The sequence below is a fragment of the Trematomus bernacchii genome, unplaced genomic scaffold (genome assembly GCF_902827165.1).
Source record: "Trematomus bernacchii unplaced genomic scaffold, fTreBer1.1, whole genome shotgun sequence".
Lineage (NCBI taxonomy): Eukaryota > Metazoa > Chordata > Actinopteri > Perciformes > Nototheniidae > Trematomus > Trematomus bernacchii.
Window position 1 is genome coordinate 198,031 of NW_022987694.1, and position 11,501 is coordinate 209,531.

General features: G+C 41.2%; 1 protein-coding gene across 2 annotated transcripts in view; it reads left to right on the forward strand.

Annotated features, from left to right (window-relative positions):
* The window catches only part of xpot (exportin, tRNA (nuclear export receptor for tRNAs)), a 35,698-nt gene extending 33,319 nt beyond the window's left edge, over positions 1–2,379 (forward strand). For both annotated transcript variants that reach the window (XM_034138400.1, XM_034138401.1), the window contains exons 22-25: positions 318–365; positions 449–520; positions 1,015–1,071; positions 1,154–2,379. In XM_034138400.1, the coding sequence (XP_033994291.1) occupies positions 318–365; positions 449–520; positions 1,015–1,071; positions 1,154–1,180 (204 nt within the window). In that variant the 3' untranslated portion in view covers positions 1,181–2,379. The remainder of the gene's footprint in view (positions 1–317; positions 366–448; positions 521–1,014; positions 1,072–1,153) is intronic.
* Positions 2,380–11,501: the final 9,122 nt, after the last annotated feature.

Here is an 11,501-nt window from a genome sequence, read left to right on the forward strand (position 1 = left end):
TTTTAAATAATTTTTTCTTCTTATATTTAGATTTTTTTAAGATTTAGGGGAAAAGAATTGGGATTTCAATTTTTTTATTTTATTTCATGGATTAAGATTTGTTTTGTATTACAATTTAAAATTATATAGAATTTTGATTAAAATATTTTTTTTGATTTTGATATTTTTTACTCCAGAAATCTGAGTATCAAACAGAGCGTCATGCGGCAGAGACAGCTTTGTTTTTACGGAGCTCCGACGTCACGTTGTTGTTTACGTCAGGAGACATCTTGTTGTTGTTTACGTCTAACGTGTTGTTAACGTTTCTCTTCTTCCAGACGCTGTCGGAGTGTGCGATCACGCTGAAAACTATTCATCTCAAACGGGTACAAACTCTTATTTTAATACATTTAAAATACTGCAATGTATTCCTCATTTATTTATGAATCTGTGATATTTTGTGTTTCAGGGTTTGGAGTTTATCCAGTTTCTGCAGCAGGAGTATCTTCCCTCTCTGCAGGTCGCTCCGGAGATCTCACAGGTGAGCTTACCTGAGGGCACGAGTCTGAGTTTCAGTCTCTTTTCTCATAACAGAGGGTTTTTGGCTTAAATCTTGTAATCGTGACTTGATTACGTCAATATATTCTGTGAAACTGTCAAACTGTTGATACTGTGATATTTAATGAATATTATGAATATTTTTTATGTAAATTTGTATTTTTGCATGATGCTGTTGTTTATTCCTCACACTCCTGCTGTGTTTAGGCCTTTAAGTATATGCAAATTGACTTTATTTTGCATATTTTTTACTTAAAACGTCGTATTTTCAACATTAAATTAGCAAAAACCAACATGTAATACCTGTAATTTGCCTCCATATTTTATTGGATTTAGTGAAAAATAAGAAATATATGAAGATACAAGAAAATGATGCAAGAAATGTCTTAAAAAAGCACAAAAAGAGGTCTTTATGTCACATTAAATACTGTATAAAGTTAGTTATATTTAGCTGTAAAATGTTGACTTTATTCGCAGGAGCTCTGTCAGGTTCTTCAGCAGCCGGACGTAAAAGTCCTGAAAAACTACATAAAGGTACGACCGATTGAATTACAATAAATAAAGCGTGTTTTTAATAACTTTATTCACTAATAACGTCCCGATGTCTCCTCTTTAGGCGTTCTTCCAGCGGGCGAAACTGTAGGAAATAAAAAACTGGAAGTTCTCTTTGAAAAAGGACTCGAGACAGGAAGCGGTCGAACGCGCCGCGCACTACCAAAATAAAAGACCTTAGCATAGGAGCTGCTTTTGCACTTAAACGTGGCTCGAAGGGCGGAAGAATCCTCCGAAGACGAGCTGTCCACGACTAACGAGACGATTAACCAGGGACGATAACGAGGAGATAACGAGGAGATAACGAGGAGATAACGAGGTGATAACGAGGAGATAACGAGGAGATAACGAGGAGATAACGAGGAGATATTGAGGTGATAACGAGGAGATAACGAGGAGATAACGAGGAGATATTGAGGTGATAACGAGGGACGATGATCGGACGTTGGACAGGAAACAGGTCTTTGGAGGACGCAAAAGAACGGAAACGTTTTGGTAACAATCCTGAAAGAAGCTTCACTGTAAACCCTCACGTTAGAGAAACTGAGGCGACGTATCGAAGGCGTTGTGGGGGAAATAAATAAGATGTGGAGTCGCGAGGTGGAGGAACATTCTGAGGAGAAATGAGGAAAATCAGACATTAAAGTGGAGATTTTAGGAGAAACATTTGTGAGTTTTCTGAGATTTAAATTGCTGAATTTACAAGATTATTATTATTATTATTATTATAATTTGACGCAAACAAGATGACATTTTGTAAAATGAAATGTACGATTTAAGAAGAAAATGTATTTGATTTACCAGAATTTTTGGGCGAAATTGTCATGAAATTTAATTTAGTAAAAATAAATATTAATTTCAGAAAGAAATCTGATTTATTGGAAGAAAACTTGAATATTCTTCAAAAATAATTATTTAATTAGTAAAATATTTTTAAGAATTAAGTGTTGAATTAACGAGGAAAAAATGAAATTTTCTTTAGATATCTTGAATTTTTTTCCCCACAAATAAATCCTTTAAATCTCAGAAAAAAATCCACATATTTTCTCCTAGATTTCCCGACTTTAATCCTGAAGCTTTTCCAGTTCTTTCCAGAACATTATTCGCCTCTTTGGCTCCATATTTAAATATTTAACCTCCGATGGCACTCATTTGCCTCCATAGTGTTTATCTGTGTGTTACATATTTAATTAAATCCTGAAACACCTGAAGCTTCTCTCCTTCTCGTTAGAAATGTAAACACAGGTGTCGCTGCTGAACGGACAGAATATAAAGGGCTGAATTATTTTATTTTTATGGCATCCATTTTGTTTTTTATGCGTCGAGGAATGGATTTTTTTTAAGGTTTGAAGTGAAAACGCTCGCTCTGCATCGTCTCAATTTTTAATAAAAACACCCTGAATTTCAAAGCCGATAAACCACTCGTTCCTGACGTAGAGACCCTCGTTACAGACGTAGAGACCCTCGTCACAGACGAACACAATGTAAATAAGAGAATAAGATGATTAAAACAAATGTAAATAAATAGTTTTTCTTTTTCTTTTAACCTTCAATTTCACCTGGAAACGAAGTATGGAAGCTCATTCGTGCCAAGAAAATAAAAAAAGATAAATGTTTAAATTATATTTTTTGGCTTTTTCTCATAATTGTGATTATTATTAATTAATAACGACTGAAAAGCTCCTTATAATAAATATTTTTATTTATTATGATTTTTAATAACAATCTTTTTCACTTTAATAATCTTATCATTTTTATTAAAAAAGGCACATTTGTGACTCTATCTCATTATTTGGATTCAAAGTGAAAGTTAAACTCACTTAAATAACATTAAAAAATATAATTTTAAATAATAAAACTCACAATTCTGACTTAAAAATGTCAAAAAATTGATTTTTTAATTATTTTTTAAATGTTATCCTTTGTTTTATTGACACTAAAGAGCTTCCATAGGGTCCCATGAACTGTACAGAAGAAGAAGCTCCAATTAGTTTTATACTTAATTATGCAAACGCTTCAATTCAAACTGTGAAGATCTGGAGAGAAAAAACAATCAAAAACTGAAGGAGACATGTTGAATTTTCTGCTTTAAAATTTGGGATTTTGCGACGCCGTGCTTTGATGTTTCTTTGATTGATTCCTGTTTTTAGTTTTAACTTTAAAAATGATTATTTTCCCATAAAAGTGAAGCACGAAAACTCCCGGAGAAAGTGCCTAAAAATTGACCAAAATTAGAAAGTCGTGCATTTAATTAGAGCTAGTTTTTATTTATTTTTGTCAACAAATCCAACAAATTAGAATTTCAAAAAAATCCCAAAACAGGAGAAAAACCCTCAAAAATTAACGAGAACAAAAAATGTTGATTTAAATGTTAGATTTGATAGAAAAATTTTATAAAATCCAAGTTTTTTAAATTATAATTTAGCGAGACGTTCTGCATTTTGTTGTGAAAATATTTTTTGACTTTTCTTGAGATTTGTTGACAAGAAGAAAGTAGATTATTAAATGCCTTCAAATAATTCTAAATAAAACAACAATTCAGTCAAAATGCAAAAAAGATCTGAATAAAATACTGAACAATTTACCACATGGACATCACTACTACACTCGCGCTCCTATTGGCTATCGCTCCAACACATTGCACGTGATAGGTTAAGGGGCGGGACATCTATAAGCGGTTGACCAATCACACTACTTTGAGAAATACTCATTTATCAAGTTGTTTGACAAAAGGTGAATTTTAGGAGTAAAAACTCGGAAAGGGATTTTTTTTTATTACAAAACTCTTGTTTTATTTTAGCTTTTTCTGTCAATTGTTACAAAGTTATAGAATAATAAACTACAGATCTTTGAGGGGGATAAAAGTACCAGGTGTTCACAGGTAAACCATGTGTTCACAGGTAAACCAGGTGTTCACAGGTAAACCAGGTGTTCACAGGTAAACCAGGTGTTCACAGGTAAACCAGGTGTTCACAGGTAAACCAGGTGTTCACAGGTAAACCAGGTGTTCACAGGTAAACCAGGTGTTCACAGGTAAACCAGGTGTTCACAGGTAAACCAGGTGTTCACAGGTAAACCAGGTGTTCACAGGTAAACCATGTGTTCACAGGTAAACCAGGTGTTCACAGGTAAACCATGTGTTCACAGGTAAACCAGGTGTTCACAGGTAACCAGGTGTTCACAGGTAAACCATGTGTTCACAGGTAAACCATGTGTTCACAGGTAAACCAGGTGTTCACAGGTAAACCAGGTGTTCACAGGTAAACCAGGTGTTCACAGGTAAACCAGGTGTTCACAGGTAAACCAGGTGTTCACAGGTAAACCAGGTGTTCACAGGTAAACCATGTGTTCACAGGTAAACCAGGTGTTCACAGGTAAACCAGGTGTTCACAGGTAAACCAGGTGTTCACAGGTAAACCAGGTGTTCACAGGTAAACCAGGTGTTCACAGGTAAACCAGGTGTTCACAGGTAAACCAGGTGTTCACAGGTAAACCAGGTGTTCACAGGTAAACCATGTGTTCACAGGTAACCAGGTGTTCACAGGTAAACCAGGTGTTCACAGGTAAACCAGGTGTTCACAGGTAAACCAGGTGTTCACAGGTAAACCATGTGTTCACAGGTAAACCATGTGTTCACAGGTAAACCATGTGTTCACAGGTAAACCAGGTGTTCACAGGTAAACTGAGTGTTCACAGGTAAACCAGGTGTCCGAGTGTTCACAGGTAAACCAGGTGTTCACAGGTAAACCAGGTGTTCACAGGTAAACCAGGTGCTCACAGGTAAACTGAGTGTTCACAGGTAAACCAAGTGTTCACAGGTAAACCAGGTGTTCACAGGTAAACCAGGTGTTCACAGGTAAACCAGGTGTTCACAGGTAAACCAGGTGTTCACAGCGTTGTTTATTAGGAGCGGTTGAATCTGTTCGATGATGAAATGTGTTTTTGTTTTGATATGAAGAGAAAAGAGAGATTCTGTTCGAACCAATAAAGTGTTCCTCAAATAATCCTCTCATTTATTCATGTTTCAGACGTTTAATATGTTTCGGCTCGGGCCTCATCACTCCACAGATATACAAAGCACGATGAGTGATGATTAAATAACTACCCCCCCGAGCCTACAGGTGGTGGGGGGGCAGCGAGCAGCGACGTAGAGTAGCAGCAGCAAGCAATGCATAGAGAGAGATCTGGCAGGTTCAATAGAGCGGCACATTAAGGACACTCTGGTTGGCTGTAGAGTGGCACGGGGCGTTATGTGTGAATGCAGCATGAGTGCTCGAGCCTGAACTAGCTCGCAGGCTTCGCCCCATAAACGGCAAGGCACCCCCACCACCACTCTGCACTTTGATACAGCAGAACCACAAGGTCTGCCCTAAGAGGGGCTGTGCAGACCCTCTTAGGTCCAGTTCCTTTGGTAAACGGTTTCTCTGTGAGGACACCAACACTCTGGAACACAATACCAATACAGATAAGGAATAACACCTCCTATCATACATTTAACCACTATCTTAAGAACTGGCTTTTAAGCAATCAAACATGTGAACACTTTTCACTGTATCATAGTATGATAGTGTTTCATCTGTTTGCATGTTTGTCTGGTCCTATGTGTTGTCTGTTTGTCTGGTCCTATGTGTTGTCTGGTCCTATGTGTTGTTGTCTGTTGTTGTCTGGTCCTATGTGTTGTTGTCTGTTGTCTGGTCCTATGTGTTGTTGTCTGTTTGTCTGGTCCTATGTGTTGTTGTCTGTTGTCTGGTCCTATGTGTTGTCTGTTTGTCTGGTCCTATGTGTTGTTGTCTGTTGTTGTCTGGTCCTATGTGTTGTTGTCTGTTGTCTGGTCCTATGTGTTGTTGTCTGTTGTTGTCTGGTCCTATGTGTTGTTGTCTGTTTGTCTGGTCCTATGTGTTGTTGTCTGTTTGTCTGGTCCTATGTGTTGTTGTCTGTTGTTGTCTGGTCCTATGTGTTGTTGTCTGTTTGTCTGGTCCTATGTGTTGTTGTCTGGTCCTATGTGTTGTTGTCTGTTTGTCTGGTCCTATGTGTTGTTGTCTGGTCCTATGTGTTGTTGTCTGTTGTTGTCTGGTCCTATGTGTTGTTGTCTGTTGCTGAGTGTATTCTTTTTAATTATGTTTTTATTTCTCTAGTCTTGTTGTGGTTATTTTAACATCTTGCCAAAAGGACAACAGTTGAAAATTAGCCTGCTGGCTAACACTGGCACGTTTACAGCAATGTTGATCTATGTGCACTGGCCTTTAAATAAATAAACAAACAAACAAAAAACCAATTTGATATGTTATGAAGAACATTAGTTTTCCAAAGTGACAGCTACAGCACGAATGCATTTCTTTGCAGGCTCCTAATCTGATCACAGCGAACACACTTCATGGGTACAGGCTGTCGAGACAAAGATTGGGTTGAAAATATATGATAATAAAAAGAATGACTATCAGAGCCGCCTTGATGAGCATACGCTACGCATCTAACACTGAGTGGCTGAACCTAATTATTCCATTGCAACTAAAAAAAACAATTTAAACTTACAAGCAGTTTATTAAAATGTCACACTGCTGGTTAAAAACAGTCAAAAATGTAAATTTGAAACACATGTTGACTCTTCATGGTCCATGAAATCATAACATAATCTGCCCTACACCTTTTACATGATGGAGGTGACTTCAGAGGACCGAGACACTGAGAAAAAAGATGACCTCAGTTTTGCTCTCGTTGAGGTTGAGAAAGTTTTTGCTCAGCCAGGATTTTATCTCTGCTAAGCAGTCCATCAACTGCTGTAGTGAGTGTTTGACATTTGCTTTGAGAGGCAGATAGATCTGTACATCGTCGGCGTAGCAGTGGAAGGGAATATTATGTTTTGTGAGAATTGAACCTAGGGGCAGTATGTACAGTAGAAAAAGGATGGGGCCCAGAATCAAGCCTTGGGGAACCCCACAGGTAAGAGGGGCTTTGGCAGAGGAGAAGGCACCTAGCTGTACCGAGAAGCTACGGTCTGTCAGGTAGGACCTGAACCATGATAAGTCACATGTTTCCTGCCTGGCCTTGCCCGTGTATCATGACCTTCTCTCGTCTGGGCGCTAAGAGAGGAGCCCTCAACCAGTGCAGCAGCAGCCACTAGCAGCTGACTGTTGCTATCTGTAAACTATGCCGCCGAAACATAATTTCAGCCAATCAGCGTCGTCAAATCTGATGGTCACCGGGCGCCAATGTCAGCGCCCGGTGCAGTCTGTGAGTAGTTTGGACAGTGACTCGTATCCGGGTGACGCAGTAGTTGATGAGGATGGCTTCGTGTGCAGGTGGAGTCTCCGGACCTCGGTCCCCGCCTAATTCCGTTCAAGAGCTAATCTCCAATCCTTTCGAAAGGAGAAGTTTGGCAGATAAATTGTTGCTTAAAGACCTTGCACCGGACCAACCCGATTTGAATATATCGCAGCAAGCTCGTGAAAAAGACAAAAACTTATACACGAGGCTTCGCACGTAGCTGGTACACAAGAAAGGCTTGGCTTGCTGGATGCAAACAGGTACATGCTGTCTTTTGTTTCCCATGCTTGCTCTTCAAACAAAGAGTGTCGCTTAAAATCTGCTTCCCATCGGACTAAAACCTCCACGTAATCTGAAGACAGATACTTGAAGTTATTTAAACCTTTTGCAAACTTTATGTTCTTTCTTGCTCTAGCCTTGCCAGTTACATTGTACATAACACATATATTATCATTATGCTAACTGGTTGTTCGTGTTAGACGATGTAGCTTTTTCATTTCTGAGTTATTGCTATATGTAAATAAGCCTGTTTGTAAATAATCCTCAGAGAAACAAAGAAAAAACACAATGTATGACGTTTTGTGCTGTGGTTCTTTTTTTTAAATTGCATTTATTCACAGTTCAGTTTGAAATGCTGTAGTGACTTGTATTGAACCACTTAAATATGTATAATTAATGCTACTGAAAAGATGCTATTAATGACCAGAAACACATTATCTACAGTTTGTATATCCCACATGCAGTTCACTGCAAAGCCACTTGGTGGAGGTGTTGGTTCATAAAACATGAACAGTTTGAAGGAAGACAAAAACAGACCAGTTCTCTAACATCACCAGAAGTCATCATTTAAGGGGTCATCCCCCCTGGCCCCCCGGGTCTGTTTGATTCTATATGTCAAGAGCCCCACCAAAAAAAAAGGCCACCAGCCGCCACTGCATGCACCATTTGTAAAGTAATGGCTTTGTTTCATTTCTCTTTCAAATTGTAATTCAATGGGACTTTGTTAGCATGAAAGTGAAAAGAAACAATAGGTACTGCCAAAGCATCAAAATACAAAATATGTACACTATCATATGATATACAAACAACATTAACATACATTTGAAATGGTTACATATTAATGATATATATACAGTAATACAATTACACTTCAACACACACACACACACACACACACACACACACACACACACACACACACACACACACAGTGTATTGCACAACTGAGACACTCTCTAAGGACACACTCACGTTTCTTATGGAGGCAGGAAGTGTTTCAAAGGATTGAGTTTACTTGTATACGGTTTTCTCAGAGGTCAGACTCTGCATGCACTTTATGGGATGGATCAGAGAGTATTGAGTTAGTTCCTGAGAACAGAGTGACAGCAGGGACTGATCCCCCCCCATCACTTCCTGGTGACAGCTGAGATCTGACAGAGAGATAGCAACATGCTAACTGCTCTCTCTGATGTCTCAATCAGTCCCTCAGTAAACACACACTGTTCACAGGACTCTGACACGTACACACAATCATCATATAGGCTTCAACATGTCATGCTATATACAGGTGAAGAATACCAGTGTGCTGCATCATTCTATATTCACACGCTTTGCACATATGTATCTACAGGGGGGGGGTGCTGTACCTTCTAGAGCCCCCTGAGAGTGGTCCTGGTTATCTGAGTTCACTTGGATGGCGTTCATATCGATGTTACTCAGCCGGTGTTCGGGGGTCTGGAGTCCCGCTGAGCTACTGTTTGTAAATGAACACAACCAAACAATTGGATGTAAACACACTCACCAGATGTTCCCTTTATCCAAACTACAAGCAGACAAGCAGCCTTTAAGGTTCATATGTGCCCGTTATCTTTGGTGGATCACAGTTATAAATAAAGACCATATTTGTTTTTATTTTAAAATGCAACTGAACAACATTATTTCTGAATTAAATCACGATATGACAAATGTACAAATAAAGGGTTTTTCTTAAGTCTTTTTTAGAGGATTTACAACATTGATGTGAGTCTACACAACACACAGCCTATCAGAGCAGAGCTGTGTGTGTGTGTGTGTGTGTGTGTGTGTGTGTGTGTGTGTGTGTGTGTGTGTGTGTGTGTGTGTGTGTGTGTGTGTGTGTGTGTGTGTGTGTGTGTGTGTGTGTGTGTGTGTGTGTGTGTGTGTGTGTTGTGTGTGTGTGTGTGTGTGTGTGTGTGTGTGTGTGTGTGTGTGTGTGTGGCCGCGGACGACGCTCGCCATTTCCACGGCTTTTCGGCACTGGGGAACAGCAAGCCTTCCATGGAGCCGATACACGACGATGCCTGGTTTATTCGGGACATGCGGCTGCATGTCCGGCTGCGCTCGCTATCGGCTAACGGACAGCTGGCGACTAGCAGCTAGCGGCTAACGACATCCGACTGTTAGCCCCTTATTTTTTTTTTGTGGTGCCGGAGAGGAGGTTCGGTCAAGTCTGGTCGGCCTCGTGTGGATCCTCTCACAATTTCGCCCACCTGTTTTCGATCGTGGACAGGACGACCCTTTTGAGTTTTTTTTCTGGTGCCTGAGAGGAGGTTCGGTCAAGTCTGGTCGGCCTCGTGTGGACCCTCTCGCTTTTTCACCTCCTCGACGGCGGCTTGGGCCGTCGCCCATGCCTTCTTCGGCCCGTGGGTGTCGCGCTCCTGGACCCCGTCTCGCCTCGACTCTACGGTTTCGGACGTCGCCCATGCCTTCATCGGCCCGTGGGTGGCGAGCTTCGGGACCCTGCCTGGCCTCTCCTATAACCGCGGCTCACGGTTCGCCTCGACGGCGGCTTCGGACGGCGCCCCGTCTGGCCTCTTCCTTCGCCTCGGCAGCAGCTTCGGACGTCGCCCACGCCTTCATCGGCCCGTGGGTGGGGCGCTTCTGGACCCTGCCTGGCCTCTCCTATAACCGCGGCTCACGGTTCGGCTCACGGTTCGCCTCGACGGCGGCTTCGGACGGCGCCCCGTCTGGCCTCTCCCGGGGACACGGCTCCTTCCTCCCGAGGACTTCGTACCCTAACCCTAACCCTCGCCCTCGTTGGGGCCCCTACCCTCTCCTGCGGCCCCGTTCCATGGCCCGGCCCTCGCCGGCGGCCCCGCCCTCCTCGGCCCCTGTGGTGCTTCCTCCCGGACGCGAGGATTGTGTCCATGGTTGAATTCTGGGGGGGCTTGTGTAGTGATCACTTATTAATACACTGGGTTACATAATTCAATCAAGGAACTACAGGTTGGGGGTATTGTTCCGCACGGACACAAATGTTGACGGTACCTACTGTGTACTTACTGCGTGCCCTCCCTTTCGCTTTCTCTTCTCTTCCTGGGCTGCGACCCGACAACATGTCTATTTCTGTCGCTCATTAAAGTACCCATTTGCACCTTCATTGCACCGCCTCCGACTCCCTTCTCTCGGCACTACAAAGTGTACATATTCTTTGAGAAAGGGGCCAGAGGGATGGGAGACCAAACTGGAAAAAATGCTGCTCCAAAAACAAGTTAAACAATAATAACTTGAAATGAGTCCAAACCTCTACCAACAGAACAGGTGAACATGAGCTTGGTGAGAGTCCTTGAAATGAGTCCAAACCTCTACCAACAGAACAGGTGAACATGAGCTTGGTGAGAGTCCTTGAAATAAAAAGGGATATTTAGTTAAATCACATCTAGTAATAATCTGGAGAACTCATGTTGAACTATATTTGACCAGAATCAGGATGTGCTGTGTTTCAATATAAGCCTCAAATGCTCAAAGGTTTTCTGTGTTCTCATGTTAGTTGGTGATTTTCTAATAAATATGTAAAAGAACATGTGTTTCTTCTGAGATACAACTCAAAATAAGATGATTTGACTGAACAAGATGATGCATTGTCTAAAAACAAGACCTGATATCTCACTGCAGTGTTACTTCTGAAGTGTCTTCTCTCAGGTGGAGAGACATACTCTGACTGGATGTTAGACACAGATACTGGGAAAGATTTAGAGCTTTTGTAGTGCAGGTGCATGTTGCAAAAAAAGTATTGTTACAGTGGAAGAAGGGGGCGGGGCGTCTGAAGTCAAAGATGAATCTTGATTGGGCCAAATTTGACCCCGAGTCACCCACAACAATGCCAACCCAGTCTCACAAAACAACGTGTA